Raw genomic sequence first — 24081 nt, 5'->3', positions numbered from 1 at the left:
TTTTATTTTAACTTTTTATTTTCTCTTTTGTTAAGATTTTTATTATTTAAAAAAATATATATTTTTTTAAAATTTTTTTAGTTTGACTTGCCAAATTATGTGATTTTTACCCAATGCTTTGAAGGTGTCAAATTTTCATTGAATACTTCTTTTTTCCTGAGAATATAAAAAAGTATAAATTTATAAGAATAATTATATAAAGATTTATGTACTTATTTTATATAAGAATAAGTATATATTAATTTATAATAAAAACTACTTTTGGTCATTAGAAAATTTTATAGAACTTCATCTCTAAAGTTACAATAAGACAATAGATAATTAAATATTTATATATCATCTTAAACTGTGTTAAATTATGAACATTTTCAGTACATGTTGAAAATATTTTGAATGCGTATTAAAAAAATTATTTGATTTTTATTAAACTCGTTTTAAAAAAATTAAAAATGGAAAAATATGAATATTGAGCAAAACCTGTGCTCTACTTGGAGTTTCAACACAAGCCATAAAGTAAGAATTGGTTTAGTTTGTGGTAACCAAGCAACAAAATATAGTACAGTAGCCAAGTGGGCTACTTTATTTAAAGATGGTAGAGAAAGTCTTGAAGATCATCCTCACTCAGGGCACCCTCAAGTCACTGGGGGGGCGGGGCATTCAAAATTACCTTTTTTCTGATTTTGTCTAGTTTAACCACTTTTTCTTAATTTTTTATGCTGATTTCGAATTTACTTAATAGTTTTTTTTTATTATAAATTTTTTCTACTTATATTTCAAAAAAAGTTATTATTTTTCAAAACAATCAGTTGTTAAATTAAATTATTATTATTATTATCAAAGTAGGATTTAAGGTAAACATTTTTCCTTTCATTTTATCAATAAAATATTTAATCATTATGTGTAGTTATAAATGCAACAAAAAATTAGGCCATTATACACGAAATTAGTCCATATAAAGAACAATTTATAACAATTACTAATGAAAATGCGAAATAACTTTATAGCAGCCGTGGTGCAGTGGTTGGTGTTCTTTATCAGAATCAAGAGTTCTAATGTTTGATGTCGGCTCTAACCAGATAAGCGACATGGTAAGGCAGGAGGTGTGAATTTCTTAGTTAAATTTCTCTTCCACAATGCTTTGTGATAATACCCTTGTTTTTTCATGGAACAAAACAAATTAACAAATTTTTTCTTGGAAAAAAACAAACTAAAAAGAAAAGACATTGTAAGTGTTTGTTGTAGGACTTTCCAAGTAGAGACTTTAAATTATTAGCTTATTCTTTTCTAGACATAAGATAACAAATTATCTTAGCCTAGCTAGAATCACAAAAACTTGCCATCCGCCATACTCACCAGATTTAGCTCCATCCGATTATTGGTTATTCGAATTGATAAAAAAATCTTGATGACTATACTGGCATCGAAAGTCAAATAAACGTGATAGAAAAGCTTCTTCAAAGTATACACTATATACAAAGTATATATACAAAAAGTAGAATATAAAATAACGCTTGACAAATGGCTTGAAAGGATGCAAATTTGTAAAGATAATGATGGAAATTGTTTTGAACATTAATAAAATAAAATTAAAAAATAACTTTTTTTTTTTATAGGGTAGTTCTACGAACTTTCCTGACAACCAAAGTAAAATAACTCAAAAAAACTGTTATTAAATTTTCTTAACTTTATTTAGTGTACAATTTTAAAAATGTATTAAAATAGTATATTAGTGTAAATGTTAAAAATGTTTTAATTAAAAACAAATTGTGGGTATACTGGCAAAATAAATTAAGTTGAAAATTGGCAGTTTTGACTTAATTAATGCAATATTGTAAAGTTTACAATGCTCTACAAACTGGCAAAATATACGTCGAATGAAACATCTTTTCTCTGGTTATAAAAATTCATTTAACGTTAACTCATAAAATGAGTATTTTATTTAGGCAAAGAACTTTTAAATTAAAAAAATAAAAGCTATAAATATTTTTTAAATAAACACTTAACATTATGGTTTTTTTAAATGTCAACACCAAATGCAGTTTAAGAAGATTATCAAAGTTTCAAATTGGTAGAATACTTAAATGATTGATTTCTTTTAACAGGTATTTTTGAGTTAACATTTTTTGCAAGTATACCCGAAAAATCATGCATGTTTCTGCTAACCAATCATTGACATTGTTTAGAAGTGTTGTTTTTGAAAAGTGCTTTTTTCAAGATAAATCAATTGTAGCCTTTTTTTTTTTAAATTTGTATTGTTTATTTCTTTATTATAGTTGTAGCCGTAAATATATATATAATGTACCATACAGTTAGCAAGGAAAATACCCCACTATAACAACCAATTTTATAATTATTTGTTCCAAATATTTTCCACAACCAGGAGTCTAATCTAGTTTTGAAAGAAAGTATAGTGGAGTAGAAAGTTATTTGTTCAGGTAGTTCATTTCAGAATTTTTCTGATCTATTATAAAAATGATTGTGTCTTGGAAGACATTTTGGAACATACTCATGCCTTATTTTAGAATGGTGACCATGGAACATAAAGTTAATAAATTATAGTAGATATTTATCATTAACTATATCAAAATAATGTATTAATTTAAAGATTTGGATTAAATTGCATTGAAAGTGTCAAAACCTTTCACAGTATTGAGGGTGCCTCAAGCTGGAAGCCCATTTTGTTGCTTTGCATTGAACATTGAACAAGACTATATCAGTTTTTAAAAAAGGAGCCCAAACAGACACTCTATATTCAAGGTGTGGTCTTATAAATGTTTTATATAATTTAACTGCCATGTTTTCATCAGTGAAAGTGAATGTCTTTTTAGCATGCCATGAACTTTTAGGTATTTAGAGACAACTGTTTGAATATGTGTGCTTCATTTGAAGTTAGATGTAAAAATAACTCCCAAATCAAGTTCTTTAGTAGAGCTTCTTATGCATTGATTTATTCCTTGGTTATTTTGCAGAAAATAAATGTAATAATGGTTGGTTTGGTTATAATGAATAACTCATCAGTTTGACTTGTTTCTCTCAACAAGCCAAACTCAAGTAGCCAAGTGTTTGACCACTCATATACCAAGCATAGATGATCCCGCAGATTAACAAGAGTAGTCTGCAATAAGGTTTTTAAAAAAAGCTAAGTACCATCAGCAAGTATCTCAGAAGTTTCTATTCGTTTTGCAAGATCATTTGTGTAGAGAAAAAAGAGTAGCAGGTCAATAACAGAACCAAAAGGAGCACCACTGAGAACATCAACCCTGCCCACTTTAAAAAATTTAATCCATTGTAGGAATTTGTTCGAAAAGATTTTAGTTTTAACATAAGTTTGTTGTAAGGCACAGAGTTAAAAGCTTTGAAAAAATCAAGACAGATTACATCAATAAACTGGTGAGATGCTATCTATGAGAATAGTAAAATAATATCAAAAGTCTCTATTAGTTTAGTTACGCATAATTTATGATGAAGGATTTTAATTTTGTTTTTTTACAAGTTTTTAAAGTTTTTTCAGGCAACAGGTTAGTAAAATAAGTAATTTAACTCCCTTTTTTTTAAGACTGGACTAATATTTGTTAATTTTAATAGGTTGGGTATTATCCCAGAATTGAAGGAATCATGATAGGTTTTTTTTATTGGAATTACGAAGCTTTTGGCACATATCTTAAGTATTATAGAATGTAAGCCATCAGATCTGAAAGATTTATAAGGGTTTAGATAGGTAAATTCCTTATTAATGTTTGAGATAGAAACCCAAATTTTCATTATAAATACATTCAGATTTAATATCACTTTAGCGATGGAAAATATTCAGAGCTTTTAAGTGTAAAGATGCTTCAATAATTCTGCCTGAAGTATCTTTGAGAGAATGACCTCCATCTTTTTTTTTGCTGCTGTTTGTTAATAAATTTGCAGACAAGTTTTGGGTTGTTCTTGGATTTCTTTTTCATGCACTTTTTTTGCTTTAAATATTTCACTGCTGTTTGCAAGTTTTACTATATTAAGCATTGCAGAGAAAACTAAGTTTCAAAAACAATGAAAGCAAAACTAACGTAATAGAAAATTAAAATTAATTTTAATAGAAAAAAAAAAAATTAATAATTTAAGTAATTTATGTACAGTTTTTGTTTTTGTTTCTTTAGAGTGGTGAAAAACATGTGAATTTTTAGCAACATAGTTGGATTAGGCAAAGCAAAAAAAGTTGACATTAAAAATAATGATTTTCTTTTCTTTTATTTGTTTTTTTTTAAAGAGGAAAAGAGGAAAGCCAAAAATATAAATTGCTATCTGTGTGTATTTATATATTTGTATAATTTCAATGTAACAAGTATATATTGTTACTATATGAAAACGTCTATGTAATGCATACATATACTTTCAAGTATAACTTTTTTAATTATATAATTATATTTATTTATTCATAATTATACGTCTGTTTAGCTTATTTGGATAAGGCGTTAACTTCATACACAGAACTATGTCTGTGGATCGATTCCCACCAGTGTAAATTTTTCAAAATTATTTTTCTTCTAAATACTGCTGGTCATATATTTGCTTTGTAATCATTTATCTTTTTTGTATATAAAAAAATCTTTTTGTTGTAAGTTTTTGAATGATACACATCTTTTCACATTCAGATTTTTATACTAATTAAGCCTTTCAGTGTATTTTCTCAGTAAGGTGCACACACATTTATACATAGTTTTTAGGCATCAATTAGCCTGTGCCGTCAACACAATTTTCACATAGCCTTAATTGTTTCATATTACCTTTCTATTCATGTACATTTTTTATCCCCAATCTTGTAGCGCTTTGTAATTTTGGATACCTGATACCAGATACCATGCTTTTTAACATTCCGCTCTGCATTTAGTTCTACCCGCCTCCTCTCTTTTGGTCTACTATATTATTGGTGAGCAATTTTTATTAATAATAGTTATAATTGTTATGCAATTATTAATAATTGTTAATAATTGCTTACGTATATTGCTTTTACATAATATTGGAGGATTGTTTTAGGTTGATCCAAACTTTCTTTTTTGAAATACTTAAATTATCTTTTAATATCAATTATGTGACATTTATTTGTAAAATATTAGGTCATAAAAAAGCATTTAACCATAACTGTGAATTATTTTGTTAAAGAAATTGATTATTTAAAAATATATATATATATTTTAATTAAAAGATCTTAAATCAAGTTTTAGAAATTTTAGCAAAATAAAAAAATATAATAATTTTTTTTTTTTCAGAATTTGAAAGTTTTTTTTTTAAGAAACTTTTTTTCAAATGGATTTAAATTTTTTTCTTTCGTATTCATTCTTATTAAATGTTGTGTAAAGTTTTTTGATGTAATTTATTTATGAACATCAATTATATTCACCAATATTTTACTGGTAACTGATAAAATCTATAAGCTGTTTTATATAAATTGTTTATAATCTTTATTGAAAATAGTTCATTAATTAAAAAAAAAAAAAAAAGTAAAATAAATTGTGATAAACAAATGAAAGGTTATGTTAAGTATAAAAATGTTTTAAGAAATAAATTATAAGGAAATATATTCTTTTTCAAATTCTGAATTTAGATTTAATCAATAAATTTTGCTTACTCGTTTAAATACTTTTTAATGCGGTTTCAAATTTAATTTAATTACAATGCGGTACTTTAAAAACACTAATGACGCAATTTAACTTTTAACTATGTAAGTATCAAAGCTAAGTTAAAGTTTCATTCATAAGCATTACCTAGTGTTGTTATGCAACATAATCGCATAACCAGGCCTATATATAAATATATATATATATATATATATATATATATATATATATATATATATATATATATATATATATACAGTAGTGGCCAAAAAATTAAGGCAGGCTACGTTTTTTAAACTTTTTTAACTTATTGTTTATTTATGGCGTTATTACCTTGGATACAAATAATTTTTTTATTATATTTTGATTTTTGAAGATATTTTGATTTGTTTTACACCGTCAGGTTGCCATAGTTGTGATATTATGGGTAAAAAGCATGATATTAATAAATTTGTTAAAGGTAAAATAAATGCACTATTTTCAGAGGGCTATCCTCAAAGTAGTATGGCAAAACAATTAAAAATATCAAGATGCCGTGCAAAATGCTTTGCGTGTGCAAGACTATTCAAATCGCAAAAATTGTGGTAGAAAACGTGTGAGTACATCACGAGAAGATCGTTTTTTAAAGAATGTTGTTAATAGTGAGTCCCACACAACATCTGCAAGGTTATGGAAACACAACATCTGCAACTTGTTATGGAAAGGGGACTTACTATTAATTCGAGAACAATTAGAAGAAGGTTGTGTTATGACTTTGGTCTAGTTACAAGAAGACCAGCTAAAAAACCTTTATTAACTCCATCTCAATTACAAGCTAGGATTAAATTTTGTAAGAGTTTAAAAGACAAGACACTGGAATGGTGGGAACGCGTAATGTTTACAGACGAAAGTACGTTTTAACAAATTAGAAGCACGGGCTATAACTATGTTAGAAAACCTGTGGGAGAATGCCTGAATCCAAAGTATACCATGAAAACAGTAAAACATCCTCCTTCAGTCATGGTATGGGGAGCAATCACAGCGCAAGGCCAATGCGAGTTGCACATCTTTAAAAAAGGTGAAAAAGTCAATGCACAAAAGTATCTAAGTGTATTGAAAGACAAAGTGAAACTGCACATGGAAATTACTAAAACCAGCATTTTCCAGCAAGATTCAGCATCTTGTCATACAGCTAAAACAGTTAAGAAGTGGTTTACTGATAATAAAATTAATATTATTATCTAATTGGCCCTCAAGTTCACTCAACCTTAATGTTACCGAGAACTGCTGGAATATAATGAAGCAGAAAGTTGCAGCACATAAGCCAAAATCTGAAGAACATCTTCAAAAAGTTCTTAAAGAAGTGTGGACTAATGAAATCACTTTTGTAAAACATTAGTACATAGTATGCCAAGAAGAATACAAGTTGTGCTTGGTAATAAGGGACATCCGACAAAGTATTGAACTATAACATTCAAGTCATTTAAACTTTTGCTATAATTTGGTGCTAAAACTATTATTTTATTGAATATTAACAACTTTTGATAAGTTTTATCTATTTTTTTTTCATTTATTTTACATTTTCTATTGTGTTTATTTGATAAAAAATGGACACTGCAAAATTTGAGTTATCTTTTATGACATGTCTTAATTTTTTGGCCACTACTGTATATATATATATATATATATATATATATATATATATATATATATATATATATATATATATATATATATATATATATATATATATATATTAGGGTGGTTCAAAAAACAAAAATAGTCTGCTGCACTTAACTAAATGTGTTCTATATAATACAAAAACACTAGGTTTAAAATTTTTTTGAATAAAAAATATTTTCAGGGGTACCTCACGACCCTTAAAAATTTGACAGGTCCCTAATATTTTGAAGAAAAAAAAAGTTTTTCTAAAGTATGTCAACCTGGTACTCAAAAGAAGCGAAATTATATAAAAACTTCAAAGGGCTGATTTCAAAAAACTTTTAGCAAAAATTCTATAGTAAACATTAAAAAGAAATCCTCTATGAAATTTATCAATAGTAATACTAACTCCTCAAAAGACCCTTCCAAGCCTAAATGTCTTAATACAATTTCTACATCTTTTAACAAAGAAAAATTATTTGAACTATCTGATATTGCTTTATTTTTTAACAATTTAAACATCTATGGCTTTCACCCCCAATCAGCAGCAGTAATAAGTTACTGATTAGATGCATATACCACCTACCAAAAAGGATGGAAAAAAATGCCAGCAAAGTTAACAATTGTAAATCTTTACCTAAAAAACTTATTGATAGTAACCGTTTTTTTGGGACTATTGCTCACAAGCCATCTATCAACTATCCTAACATTGTTTGAAATGATAACTATTCGGCAAACATAAAATAACTACGAAAACTGATAGAAGCAAGTTTTATTAATGCATTTAATAATTCATTCTTGTATTCATGTATACACTCATACAACATTCGTTTTTAAAAAAGATACATTAGATCTTGTTATAACAGACTCTTCAGACAAAATAAGTAAAATAACATTTGAAATGTCTCTCGGATGTGCATCACAAGGTCACTTACTGCTCAAATTGAACCCTACCATTGAGAAATGGTATTTCATAACTCTATTTGTTTTTTCAAAATTGTGCTGTAAAAAAACTAAAATGAAGCTTTTAATAGTTATGATTGGGTATAAAAGATTTTATTAAGAAAAATAATGTAGATGATATAAGTTTGAATAAGTTTATTAGCAAGACAGTTAAGCTTCCTGCTCTTAAATTAGAAATCTTTGATGGTAAACAAGAAAATTGGCAATGTGTTTTAACTCCAGACAGCCTGGGTCAAAAATAATAATTCCCGAGTTAATTATTGTTGTCTACTCTTTAATAACTGTTCCCAATTAAGTTACATTATGCCTTCATTATGTAAAAAATTAAATTTAAAAACAATAGATTCTAAAGAAATTAATATCAAAACTTTCGGAAATGATAATACAAATAAAATTTTAGATAGAGTTAAGTTGAGCGCGGTACTTCCAGGGACGTGGTGGGAGTGGAACTCCGAACCTCTCGTTTACAAAGCGAGCGCTCTTACCACTACACCACTACACCACTACCGCAACACCATTACCACTACACCACTACCGCAACTATTTGGAATAAAAGCGAAGATAATATTAGCGACAATCTAGTTGTCAAACATTTTCGCAAAAGCGTTAAATTTAAAAATATTAAGTATACTGTAGAACTACCCTTTAAGGAGAATCATCATTTGTTATGCAATAATTATAATTTGTTTAAAGAGATTCAAATCATTAGAGAAAAAGATTTTAATTGATGCAAAATTATTTGATTCATATAATGATATCATAAAAGAACAATTATTAAATGGAACAGTAGAGCAAGTTTTAAGTAATAAATCTATGGTCAGACTTGTTCATTATTTACCTTATGGACCAATTATAAGAGAAGATAAAGTTACAACTAAGATGCGCATGGTATTAGATGTGAGTGCGTCAAACTCAGGTCCCTCGCTAAATGATTGTTTACATTCAGGTCCTTCTTTAACAACTCTACTATATGGAGTTTTAATATGTTTTCGTGTAAATAATCTGCATTTATTGAAAAAGCCTTTTTGATAATTTCAATATCTGAGAAACATCGTGATTTCATACGATTTTTATGGTATGAAAATATTAATAATTTAGATATAAAAAATTTAAAAGATCATAAGTTAGTAACATAAAGATTATGTCGAGTTTTATTTGGAGTCACTTCTTCTCCTTTTCTTCTTTCAACAAGTTTAATTAGTCATGTGAAGCGTTATTCAAGTTCTGATCCAATATTTTTAAGTCGATTACTAAATTCTATTCACATTGACAGTTTGAGTTTTTTCTCTGATTCTGTATTTGAATGTTTTGAGTTTTATGAAGAATGTCATTCCCATCTAGGTGAGGCTGGTTTTAATTTAAGAAAATTTGGATCTAGTTTGGTTGAGTTAGATAAGTTAATAAATAAAACGAATTTTCAGAGCCAAAATATTACTAAAGTGTCAGGTTTAACATAAAACAAGAAATTAGATTTTAGTTTTTCGTTTTTTGAATTATTTAAGATTGCCATCCCTTTTCCAACAAAAAGAGATGTGCTTAGTTTTACAGCAAGTTTTTTTGATCTCTTGAGACTAATAAACCCATTAATAGTGCGTTTAAAAATTTTATTTCAAAAAATTTGTATATCTAAATTAGGATGGGATTGTAAAATTAATAAAGATTTATTAAAAGTATGGCAAGATATTTATAAGAATTTAGGTTCTGTACAGTCGATTTATGTACCTAGATGTTATTTTTTTTCGAAATCAAGTGCAAGTTGCATGTGATTTGAACTTTATGGTTTTAGTGATGCTAGTTTAAAAGCCTTTGGGTGTTGTATATATTTAAGATGTATTTTTAATGAGAACGAACAGCGTTCCTCTCTTGTCACTTCAAAATCTAGAATAGCCTCGTTAATTAAATGTTCAATACCTCAACTAGAATTAAAAGGTTGCTTACTGCTTGCAACACTTATGTAAAAAGTAGTTAAGGAACTTTCATCAATCATTCTAAAATTAAATTATTTAATTCTAAAATTAAATTATTTTCAGATTCTATATTTGCTTACATTGGATGAAAAATTCTAATAAAATTTATGAAACATTTATTCAAAACCGTCTTGAAAAAATTAGAGATTTATTTGACTTTTCCTTTTGGGATTACGTCAAAACAGATCGTAATCCTGCGGATATTATATCACGAGGTACTGGTATTGAAAATTTAACTAATAATCAGTTATGGTTCAATGGACCCAAATTTCTTTATACTCCAGAGATTTAACCTTCCTTTGATCAAAATAAATTAATAAACCCTCCAGAGGAAACAAAAATGTTACTAATAACTAATGAATTGTTCATAGATTTAAAACTTATTGATGTAACTTATTTTAATTCATATTCCCCTGTAATACAAGTTACAGCTTATATTCTAAAATTTGTATCTTGCTTAAAAAAGTACAAAAAGACAATCTTTTACTTTCTTCTTTTGAATTAAAAAATGCCAAAATAATTTGGATTAAATTTATCCAGCAAAGTATATACAGTTCTAAGAATTATAAACAACTAAAAAATGATTTATGATTTTTCCTTGATAGCGAAGGAATAATAAGATGTAGGGGGCGATTGGGAAATGCACCAATTAGTTCCAATATTAAATTTACAATATTTCTTCCAAAAGAAAGTCTTTTTTCTGAATTAATTATTTTACATTGTCATGAAAGTGTTAAGCACAATGGCGTAAAAGAAACGTTACCATTTAAGAATGGAATTTTGGATTCCAAAAGTTAGAAATTTAATTCAAAAAGGAATTGATTACTGTGGACCATTATTTGTGAAAAATATATATTCAGAAGGAGAAATATTTAAGTGTTGAATTAGCTTCTTGGCTTTTAGCTTCTTGTGCTGGTACATGTTTTATACATTTAGTTCCTGATTGTTCAGCTTTGGCGTGTATTTGAGGGTTGTGAAGACTCATTAACAAATTTGGTGCACCCTACGAAATTGTTAGCGATAATGGATCGTGTTTTACAGCTGATGAAACACAACAATTTGCATCCTCAAGAGGCATATTATGGCACTTCAATGTTGCAGCCGCTCCGTGGTGGGGAGGATTCTTTGAATGTATGGTACGTTCAGTCAAGAGAATTCTCAGAAAAATATTGATAACTGCCAGATTATCTTATGAAGTAGTACTCACAATTCTTGCAGAAATCGAAGTTGTTATGAATAATCGTCCATTTTCGTATGAAGAACTGGTAGAAGAACAGTTATCTCCTAATCATCTCGTGTTTGGCAAAAGAATAAACTCAGAAACATTATTAATAAAAAACAGTTATATAAATGTGGACATAAAAAAGCGCGTTGTATACAAAAACTCTTTTTTAGATCATTTTTGGAATAGGTGGCGCAGTGAATATTTAACAGACTCTGCGAATTTCATAAATGTTATAATAAATGTGGAAGTAAAAATATTATAAGTAAAGACGATGTAGTGATAATCCAAGATTCAAATTTGGTTCAAGGGTTATGGAAATTAAGCATTATTGAAAAACTTTTACTGTCAACGGACAGACAAGTGTGTGCAAGAAATGTACGATGTGTCTCTGCTGGAAAAGTTATGTATTTGAATTATACTGTTAATAAATTGTGTTTACTTGAAGAAAATAAATTTGATGTTGTTGAAACTATGTTTGTGAATAAAAATAACATTCAGCTATTTGTCATTACTGTTGGTGGGTGGGAGTATTGCGCTAATCAAATTGTCATAAATGTAAATTGTTTGAAACAGCTGCTTATATAAAATAATTAATGTCCCCCTTGGGAATATGTATAAATAGCATACTTATCCAAGCTACACTCTCTTGGAGTAACCTATTAAACAACAACCGACTTGAGCAACTCTTCTACTACTAGCTGTGATCTACGACATCTTCTTTGTGTTTATCACATATTTGTATATACTTATTAATTATAATAAATTGAACTCGTTTTACAATAAGACTCTTATGTAAAACAACATACGATATACCATTAAATCTAAATATTATTGATTCATACAAAGAATGGATAGATATATATCATAAGCAATGTGCTAACATTATACCTGAATCAGATATTAGCATTAGGAAAGTAGTTATATCAAATGTACCAAATTTGCAACTTTATTCCATTTTTACCACTAAAAATGTATGCAGACTATCGCAGTTCCCTAATAGAATACTAAACACAGTCTGTTCATTAAAAGCAGATCAATCTTTAGTAGAATCACATTTACTCAAATTAGATCCCAACAAATTTTTTAGTACTTATGATATAAGTCCATTAGTTCTGCAAAAGTGTGCAAAGTCACAAATAATGTTTGTAAAGTTTACGATGAGTCAAAGATGCTTGCTATAATTGAAAATGAAAAAGGTTGTGAACCACCAGAGTGATGTCATTAAATTCATAATGGACAAAAATATGATAAATGCAACTCAACAAAAGCATGCATAAGGTAATGCATATTCTATGGAATTCTAATTCACCAAAATTTGACTAATATATAAATGATCTTAATACACACCAGGATCTAAGCTTGGGGTAACATTACTTGAACAAGATTTAAGTATAGTATTGTCATCTGATCTTAAATCCCACAATCAAGTTACAAAAACATCATATAAAGCTAATTGAATACTTTTCAATTAGCTTTATATGATGCCTTTTTTTGGAATTCTCAAAAATACATTTATATCTAAAGATGCTGTATAGAGTAAAGTTTACATGCACTCAGATTTAGAGTACGCAGTGTTAGCATAGTCACTATACATAAAAAATATTTGAAAACTTGGAGAAAATTTAAAATGTGCTTCAAAAACACCACACTTTTCATAACTACTTTGTCATAACTTCTAATCGCTGTTCTACTTTTTATTACTCATCACTAGAAATTAGAAGCAAATAAAGAAATTGAAAAAAAAAAATACAAACTAGCAAATTTTAAAAATAGTTAGTCTCGCACATGGATCCTTAAAAAATTTTTCCTTGAGCTGACCAAACTCTTTCAACAATAGCTAAGACAAATATATTGAGTTAAAATTATTTTAAGTCTAACGAAACTGCAAAACAATATTGCAGTCTCAGATTTATCTCTTATCTCTTACTATCTCTTCTTTAGCATTTAATGTTGTTGCATAAAGTGACCATGTACCAAGACAAATTGTGTTCATATCATAAATAATCTTTAAAAAAGAAGTTTCATGTAGATTAAACTTTCCAGAATAAATTATTTATTGAAATATAAGCAAAAAATTTTATAATTTTTAAAACCTTCTTTCTTTCTAGAAGATAAGTTCTGGCTCTTTAATTTTTTTTTTTCAAATACTGGTCTGATTAATGTCTTTTTGTAGTTAATAAATGACATAAACACAAAAAAGTTGTATCAAATAAACTAAAACTCCTGTTTTAAACGTTATGTTTGGATTTTTTTCTTTTTCCATATAATTTTTTTGTAGAATGCCTTTATATATAACCTTTTATAAAACATGTAATAACCAAATAAAAATATCACAATCAATAAGTAAGCACTTTAAAAGTCTAATTTACATTTATTTTATTTTAAAAACAAAACTAATATTATTGCTATAAATATAAGATATCTAAATTTTATATAAGATAAAATATAAGAAATCTAAAAATTATACTATTTGTTAAAAAACAATTTCTGCTATAATATAATATAATCTTATAACTGAAATACTAATTTTTTTTTGGATTTAATAAGAAATTGTAAAAATACATTTGATTTCACGGTAAATGAAAACAAGATATTTTAATGGAAATAAAAATCAACGTAGCAGCACTTCTTTGCGACAGCAGGCTATAAGATAGTCAATGTATGTACTGAAGCCCCTGTCACCAGGCTATTTTAGTGTGATGTTAGGGGTGTTATCTAAACATGCATTCAATGTTATACATACATACATACATACATACATACATACATACATACATACATACATACATACATACATACATACATACATACATACATACATACATACATACATACATACATACATGCAAACATACATACATACATTTATACATATATATATATATATATATATATAATATGCATATATATGTATATAAGATGCATATTTATATTATTATTTATTATTATAATGAAAATCTATATATATAGATATTTATATTTTTTTTAGATGAGTCTGTTATAAAAAAAGAAGAAATAATTGATTCAGAGCAAATCAGTGAAACAGAGTTGTTGGCTGTACATACTAAAGATTACTTGCAAAGTTTGAAAGTATATATGAATTTTTTTTTTCAATAAAAAAAAATACACTCACAAATATATTATAAAAACATTAGCAATGTTAAGTATATTGTTGCAGATTCAAGTCTTGCAGAAATTGGTGTGGGTTTGTGTTTTTACAGTACTGATATATTTTTTAAAATAAGCATTTAAACCCACTTCATTTCTAACTTTTGATAAAAGAATAAAAATTAGTAAAAGAACTAAATTAAATTTGTTGTAATTATATCCTTCATATGGATATAATTATATAGTTACTGTCAAAACAATATCTACTTATAAATTTGGTTACTAAAGACTTTGCTAAACTTTGTTTTAGTATGACTTCATTAACATTGTCTCTTGCAGACTCAAGTCTCCAGTCTATTCTCCAATAAAAAGTGATATCTTTTTTTTAGTCAAGTTTTACAGTTGCTAGAATTGCAGAGATTTGGCCTGTTGCACTTTTACCTCACTTTATTGTAGAACGTAACCTACTTATTCCGTTTAAATTTCAAACAGGAGGAACTGTTTTAGTTAGTATTATTTTGTTATCAGTTTTAATTATCTTTATGTTTGTAATGGATATGTAATGATATGATATTGAAAAAAAAAGTGTTATGTAAAGTATTACTTAAATTTAAATGAACTGTCAAGTTTGCAGAAAATTTTCAAATGCTATCTTTTATAATACTATCAAAAAGGAATAATAACAAATCAATAGGTTTTTAGAGTTATGAGATAGGAAACTAGATTCTCCAATTATAAGGCTGATTTTATTAGTTAAAAAATTTAAATAGGTGTTTTACATAGGCTGCAAAAGTAGCAATGGAAAGAGGTTGGGCTATCAATGTTGGAGGGGGTTTTCATCATTGTTCGAATAGCCAAGGAGGTGGTTTTTGTGCATATGCAGATATAACATTAGCAATTAAGGTATACAATAATTAAAATAACTTTTTAATTGATTTAATTGACTTATTTTGTTACGTTTATTGTTTTGTTTAGATATTAAAAAATGAATTTGATGCTGTCAAGAATGTTATGATTATAGATCTTGATGCTCATCAAGTGAAATGATTTTTTGTTTGATAATATTTTTTGAAACATTGATATTTTAAAATTCTTAAGTGTTAAAGTAAAATACAATATTCGAGTGATGCCTTCAGAATCAGTTTATACTGCAAAAAAAAAAACGTTTAGAGTTCTAGAGTCTGGTTTTTGAACCACCAAAATTGTTCATTATTTTTTCAAATCAAAGTTTCAAAGAGCATATTTATTATATTTACCTATGGCTTGTTTTTTTCAAGGAATAAATATGTATTATAAAGAATCAACTTTCTATATAAACTGTTCTTTAAATTAGGGGAATGGACATGAAAGGGATTTTATTTCTGATAAAAGTGTATACATTATGGATGCTTACAATGCGTATATTTATCCTGGTGATAGCTTTGCTAAAGGTTTTTAATATAATTGAATTACGATTTGTTAAACTGAAATTTTTTATTGAATTATTTATAAAGGTCTATTATTTAATAATTCTTGTTTTTAAATTTCAGAAGCAATATCAAGAATCATCGAGCTTGAACCTTATACTGAGGACAAAGAGTATTTGGAACTTATTAAGAGGTTATTTCTTTTTAATTTTTTCTTTTTATCCTAACTGTAACCAATACTTTCTCATTAATTAAAAAAAGATAGGGTTCCTATTTTTTTATTTCATTGAAATATAAAATATTAAGTAATATAAAGCTTACAAATAAAATTTTTAGGAGGTGAAACTATCAAAAATATCAAAAATAAAATAAAAGTCTTATAAGGGGAAAAAGTTAATAAATTAAGGTTTAATTTAATAACCAATTACCTTTTTAGGTTAGCACTATCCTAATATATATTTCAGTAATGTCATAGAGATTTCATGCATAGTTAAATCCAAATATATATATATATATATATATATATATATATATATATATATATATATATATATATATATATATATATATTTATATACATACATACATACATAGATACATACATACATACATATATACATACATACATATATACATACATACATATATACATACATACATCAGAAAGCACTTTTTTTTGCATACTGTGTATTGAGTATAATTCTCATATCATACTTAATACGCAACTCATCTTGCGCATCTTTTGATTATTTTTGAGAATAAAAATAGGCATTTTATTTTTGAGTGTAAAACATATTATTTTTTTTACAGTAATCAGATTTTCATTTTAATGAAGTTCAAATATAAAAACAAAAAGGAGAAAAATAAAGAAAAAATCAATTATAGTTCAAAAATGTAGCTTCAACACATAAACAAAACAATAATAAAGAAAACTATTTATAAAAAAGTAAAAAATTTTTTTTTATTCAGACAGTTCATTGAGTATGGCTAAGTTACTTTTTAATAAAGCATGATTTATTAATGTTTCATCTGTCATGTTGCCAGCTATTTTTCTATTAACTACACTGTGTATGCCAAAAAAAAGTTCAACATATGAAGAGGATGTCAGTAAATTATAAAACATAAGACACAAATTATAAAGATACAGCAATTCTCTTCTTTTATCAAACCAAATTGCATCGTAATGAGTTATGTTGGTGAAAAAATTGTTTCTTAAAATATTTATAAAATTATCTCTTACTTTGTCAAGTGCTCGATGCTGAGTTCTGTTTTGTTGTATTCTACCTAATCCATTTCTATACTTTGATAAAGCTGATTGAAGGCTTCATCATTAGATACACTTTTTTGAGTGAAACTATTTTAGCATTTGCTGTCAAATCATTTATTTATTTTTTTTGCTTTTTATAATTAAATCCAATTGCTAGACCTAAATTGATTGTGGCTTTAGCTATCGGTCTTTGATACCAATTTTAAAGTTTAGAAACATTTTAAAATGTAGCAGCTGCATAAACAGCAGAGTAAAGTTCATAATCAAGCTGTTTTTTTACATTTTTTATCAACAATTTGCAAAATTTTTCTTTTTCCTGTTTGTTTTTTAGCCATTTCCTCATATTGCATTTCTAACAAATGTACGCGATATAACGCGTACCAGTGATACACAAATCACTGGTACGCGTTGTCTGTGATTTAAAAGTGTAAATCTATATGCTGGAGCATTATTGATATATAGAACTCAATCTCTGCTTGAGTAAGTGGACATTTTACTGTTTATTTAAAATAATTTTTTTGATTTGCTTTGTAAAAACAAATCTACATTGTAAAAGCTTGATGACCAACAAGTTAATTTTATTGTTTCTTAATCTTATTTGTTTGTTTTTAAAATATTTGAGCTATTTTAAATGTCTTATGAGTCTGTTTAGCAAATGAACAAAGTATTGACAAAGTAGTTTTCAATTGTTTGCATGACCTTATAGTATTAAATATAGAAATATTAAACTTGTGGTTTGTGCATGCAAATTGAGGGGCTTTTATGCTGCCAAGTTCAAACTCTAATTGATCAAAAATTGATCCTGAAATTCATAACTGTCAACATCATCAACTCGAGTCAATCTCAGTGTCAATATTATATAGTTAGTTATCTCAATAGATAATTTGCTTAATTTACTATCATTTTGAATAGGATTTATTTCTTCATTAAACAAATATCATGATCAATTTTATTTTCAGGTGAATCTTTTCAGTTCTTGGTCAGTCTCATTGCTATTATCATTCTCAAACAAGTCTTCCCAAAAATTCTCAGAGTACAAGATATCTTCCCAAAATACTCATATTGTTTCTCAGAGAAATTTAGCTGTCAATCTAGTCAATCAGGGTAAAACCTATCGTCAGGTTCAGCAAGAGACAGGAATTCCTCATAATACAGTATCCGACATAATGAAGAAGTATAATTTGATCAAAACAACAGCCACAAAAGAAGAGGAGGGTCACAAAAAAAAGACTTTTAAGTCAAGAAAAATCACTTCATTTCTGCTCAAAAACTGGCTGAGCAAGCTGAAGAGAATTATGGAATCAAATTATCCCATCAGACAATCAGAAATTGTATCCGAGACCAGGGATTTCAAGGGTGACTTGTGCGTAATAAACCATATGTGATTAAGAAACACATGAAAAGAAGATTGGAGTTTGCTAAGAAGTTCAAAAATATGCCGTTAAGTTTCTGGAAAAAGGTCCTGTGGAGCGGTGAATCGAAATTCAACTTAAAGTCATCAGATGGAGCCCAAAAAGTTTAGAGAAAAGCCAAAGAATTAAGAGCCTACAAATTTAGCTGCGTTAGAGGAACTGTCAAGTATGGTGGCGGTAATGTGATGATATGGGGTTCAATGGCTTAGAAGGGTGTTGGAAAACTCCAATTTATTGATACTATAATGGAGCAGGTGCAACACAGAATTTGAAGTCATCTGCTCGAAAATAATGGAACAGGTGCAATACAGATTTGAAGTCATCTGCTCGAAAACTCCAGCTAGGATATGATTTTATATTTCAGCAACATAACAATCCAAAGCATACTGCCACTAAAACCAAGGAGTGGTTTGCTGAAAATAATGTTGAGGTCTTGGAATGGCCCGCACAATCACCGGACCTAAATCCCATCAAACATTTGTGGGAAATTTTAGACTGAAAAATTGGAGATCAGTCATTTTCCGAAAAACATAACCTCAAAGTGGTAATTAAAGTAGCCTGGGAAAAGATTCGACCAGAAGAAACAAAATCTTTAGTCGAATCAATGCTTAGGCATCTAGAAGCTGTAATCCAAGCAAAGGGTATATAAAGCAACAGAGTATTAAATAATTGTTTTGTTATATAATAATTTATTATGAAGCAAATAATGTGTGGTTGAATATTTTTTTGACAATAAAAAAACGATCTAAATTCCTTTATTTTAAGACTGAAAACTTTGTGATTCATATTTTACATTAAAATAAATAAAATCTATTTAAAAACATGTTCTTTTATTTTTATTAATCTTGAGTTTACCAAAAAAGTCTAAATTTACGAAAATACAGCACTTTTTTTAAGAAAAATATTTTTAAAAATGTTTGGTTGAATAACTTTTTGAGACACTGTATATCTTTTTTTTTTTTTTTTATTTTATTTTATTTTTTTTTGCTTCACTTGTTTGGATGATTGAAGTTCTTATTTTATTATTGTTTTAATGAAAATATCTAATATATTATTTTTATAATAATATAAAAATATAGCATAATTGCTGTATATAACTGAGAACATTTTTGCTTTAATGTACTTAGTCACTATATATTTTTTTTTTCTCTAAATTTTTTTTTTATTTTCTCATAAGTTTTGCTGCAAATGTAAGAAATAAATGATTGATTTACGGGTAAATTTAAAGTTTTCTATAATAGGATTCTTAAAAATATATGTTTAGTAAAATCTCGTTCTATGTAACATTAGTAATTTTTTTAGTGGTGTTTCATAAAACAATTGTCTTTTTAATATTAAGTATCAAGTTTAAATAGTAAGAGTGTTAATAAAGTTTTTATAATTTTTCAATTGAGCATAGATAAAAAAATATTTTATATCTCTTCTCATTAAAATTAGAGAGATAAAATTATTTATAATTTTTATATGTACCTTTATTTATTATTCACAATTTTTTGTATGTAACTGAATTTTTTTTTCTTTTTTAAATTTAATCTTTTCATTAACTTTTTCCAGCCTTTGAAAACCCATTGCAATGAATGAATTATTTTAAATAAATTTTAAATTATCAATTGCGAGTTTACTTTTTTTTTTTTCCTTTCTGCTATTGAATTATTAATAGAAACTTCAAACATCCATCTTGAAGGCAAATAAAAAGAAACACACACTTTTTTTTTCAATAGCATTCATAAAACGATATCTTTTAGTATTAAGTATTAAAGAAAAAATTTTTAAATATTGTGTAAAACTTGTTTTGATATTAAAAAAAAAAGTTTAACATTAGATTAATCGGATATTATCAAACTTCTTTTTTTAATTGAATAAAAATATATTTGCACGAGCGTAATTTTAAACAAATTAACGTTAGCTGGTAATTTGAACATTAATTATTTGCGAGTTTAAAAAATACATTGATTTTATTTAAAATTATTATTTTAAAACATAAAAGAATTTGAGTTTGTTAATTTTTGAGCATTAAAAATTTAGTATTAATTATGAAGAACTATTACTCAAATGAAAATTTGAACAAAGAAAAAAATAAAAATTTTGACTGTCTAAAAAAAAATAATTGACTGCCAATTCCATGTGTTAGCTGGTCAAATCGACTGCTTGCCTTTGATTTCTTATTTTCCACGCTGCTACTTTTAGAAAAATCAAACTCAAAGAACCAGTATTAAAGACCAAACAAGCAGAAGTAATAATTTTTTTGCCTGGTTTACTTAAACGGACATCTCGAAAAATATTAAGAGATGATTATCGAGAATGTTGTCAACTTGCTTTGCAATTACTCAATCCAAAACAAATAAATATACAGTGGCACAAACCTGGAGCCTTCCATCATGCTAGATGGATGTGTACGATCTTGTACACATCAAAAATGTTTGCTTTTGCTGACCTGGCAGAGTATGAATAAAGTTTTATAGAGAAATTATCTAGGTTTTGTAAATTTACTATTTTATGTAAAAATATGGCTTACGTGCACAAGCACAATTGATTCCCCATTTAATGACTTGGAATTCTACAAAAAAATGCTTATTTATTAAAAAATTGACAATTATGTTGCTGTTGCTCTCCTGGAGACATTTAATCGGCATCTTTGGTATTTAACCAAAGAAATGTCCCCTCTTTCATTATTTTCTGATAAGGTATCTGATCGTGATAAAACTAAAATTGCTAAAGCAATTCTGAAAAATATAAAAGAAAACTGTGAGCATGATATAGACTTTCCACAATTTCTTCTTCTGAAGCAGAGTACTATGCGGTAGTGGTGTAGTGGTAAAGCGCTCGCTTCAGAAGCGAGAGGTTCCAAGTTCGATCCCCACCATGTCCCTGGTAGTACTGCGCTCAACTTGTTTCTCCGCGCAGCGGCCTTGTTCCTACGCGCAGCGGCCTTGTTCATCGAGGTTCGTGTTTCAGAGTTATAGAGTTGAGAGAAGGTTATAACCACTATTGAGTAGCCTCCTCGTCTGTAGTGGCCTTCATGGCCTTGAGGAGGTAAATAACAAAAAAAAAAAAAAAAAAAAAAACTTGTTTGACTGATTTAATTGGACCAAAATCAAGCAACATTCTAAATTTATTTGGATATTCAAACGAGTATGGTGGTTGGTTGACAAAATCCCCAACGTTTTGGAAAGCTAACACAAATTTTAAACACATGTTTGAGCATGTTAAATCACTGAAATCTGTAAACGATACAGCAGAAACGAGCTGTTAAACTTATTCAAGACTATGCAACATCTATTACAAAAGATGAAGAACAGAAAGAATTTCTTTTATGTGCAGTAGAACACCACTGAAAAGTTCTTCCTCACATAAATAAACAAGCAATTCAAAAATTTAATTTTTAAAAATAAACAATCTCTTTTTTATCATACCTTTAAAATATTGTTGTTTTGTTATAATTTAAAAAAAATTAGATTTTGAATTTCTTTGTACTCATTCCCATTGTGCTTTGTGCATTGCCCCAATGACTTTAAAGGGGTTATGAGGGACCAAATATGAAATTTTTTTGAAAATATCATTTGATTAAGCTTTATTAAACAAAATTACACAAGAAAATTATGAAAAATGCGAACATAGTTGATTATCAAAAATAATTTTAGTCCTTTGTGTCATTTTTTTAGAAAAAAAAAACACAAAAAAATGAGCAGGGGGGGGGGTCAAATATGAAAATTTGTTGATTTTTTTTTTTGCTTTTAGTTGATAAAAATACATATGAAACTGATTAAAAATCTAAAAACAGTTAAAAACTAAAAAAAATTTGCATCATTTTGGAACACCCTGATATATATAAATATATATATCAACCCTCAGAATTAGGTTTGGTATTCGGCAATGCTGACCTAAAAGTTTTTGAGGTCAGCAAAAAACCGATGAAATGCCGACCTCGTTTCTATGTTTTATGGTCAGACCCTTGTATCAAATTTTTTTGCCAACCTGATGCCGACCTCTAAAAGATTGATATATATATATATAAATGTGTGTGTGTTTATATATATATATATATATATATATATATATATATATATATATATATATATATGTATATACATATGTATAAATATTATATATATATATATATATATATATATATATATATATATATATATATATATATATATATATATATATGTATATACATATGTATAAATATAATATATATATATATATATATATATATATATATATATATATATATATATGTATGTATGTGTTTGTGTATATACGTATGTATATATATATATATATGTATATACATATATATATATACATACATACATACATACATACATACATACATACATACATACATACATACATACATACATACATACATACATACATACATACATACATACATACATTAGGGTGTACCAAAAAAAAGAAAAGCTCTCCTCTACTGATTCCTATTCTATGTGACCTAAATAATTCCAAAAAAAAGTTTGACTGTTTTATTTTGACAGAAAGTGCTAGATGGAAAATCTGAGTTTTGCGGTTTTAAAGTTAAGCTAGCTTTAACATCAATAGAAAACACAATTTGTTTACTTTTTAAAACAAAACAATTAGATGCGTATAAATCATTTCCAATTGTTTTCGCTACTATTTAACTTTATAGTTTATAATTATAAATATGAAAATACAAAAAAAAAATACATTAAAAACTAATATTTTTTAGCAAATTTAAAATTTTATTGTGATGAAACATGTCTCAAAAAATACAACTTTTTAAACAGTTCCCAGGCTCCTTTTTGGTCATACTCTTAGTCAAGTTTTTTCTATACTTTTTTACTACAAAAACATTTTACTACATTTTGAAGGCGATCTTCATCTCTAGCAGCTGAAATAAAATCTTTAATGAGTTTCTTTTTACACCATCATTTACAACAGATATGTTTTTGATCTATACAATAAAATCTAGCAACTTAGGATGGTTAAAAACATCTACAGTATTAAGACCCATTCTTTTATACTTGCTCTTGATAATTTAAAATGTTTGAAGAAAAGGTAGCTTTGCTCGGAAATCTTTGCTCAGGTAGCTCTGTGGTCTTTCCAATTTGTACATTTGATGGTTTACAACGCTGAAATTTATTTGGCTCATACTCAATCAGAGCTAACAGAATTTTTAGCTCTGATTGAGTATGAGCTTTGTTTCAAAAAGAACTTCTTTATCCCCAAAGGACAAAACACAGAGTTGCGGAGTTAAGTACAATGTATGGTGTCCCATGCTGAGAGGCAAAGCATTACCAATCTTCTTACTGACTTTTCTCAATGCAGATTTGAGGCCACTTGTTCTTTAGCTTGACATAAAGAGCTCTTCTTGGACCTTTAGTTTTCTCACCAGTAAGAGCAGCCTTATAGTGAGATACATGTACTTCATATTTGTGTCTCCTACACATTATCCACAACATTGGTAATTTCAGAATATCTGTAAGAGTTTGGACTGCTCCATTGACTCT

General features: G+C 27.2%; 1 protein-coding gene across 2 annotated transcripts in view; it reads left to right on the top strand.

Moving 5' to 3' along the window:
- The window catches only part of LOC136088586 (histone deacetylase 11-like), a 50859-nt gene that overhangs the window by 19383 nt on the left and 7395 nt on the right, over positions 1–24081 (top strand). Inside the window, exons 3-8 of one of the 2 annotated variants that reach the window (XM_065812577.1) lie at positions 14383–14483; positions 14891–15007; positions 15285–15404; positions 15477–15539; positions 15835–15931; positions 16031–16100. In XM_065812577.1, the coding sequence (XP_065668649.1) occupies positions 14383–14483; positions 14891–15007; positions 15285–15404; positions 15477–15539; positions 15835–15931; positions 16031–16100 (568 nt within the window). The remainder of the gene's footprint in view (positions 1–14382; positions 14484–14890; positions 15008–15284; positions 15405–15476; positions 15540–15834; positions 15932–16030; positions 16101–24081) is intronic. The other variant, XM_065812578.1, reaches the window with a different exon arrangement.

The sequence above is a fragment of the Hydra vulgaris genome, chromosome 12, assembly GCF_038396675.1.
Source record: "Hydra vulgaris chromosome 12, alternate assembly HydraT2T_AEP".
Classification (NCBI taxonomy): domain Eukaryota; kingdom Metazoa; phylum Cnidaria; class Hydrozoa; order Anthoathecata; family Hydridae; genus Hydra; species Hydra vulgaris.
This window is presented reverse-complemented; position numbering and strand designations above follow the sequence as displayed.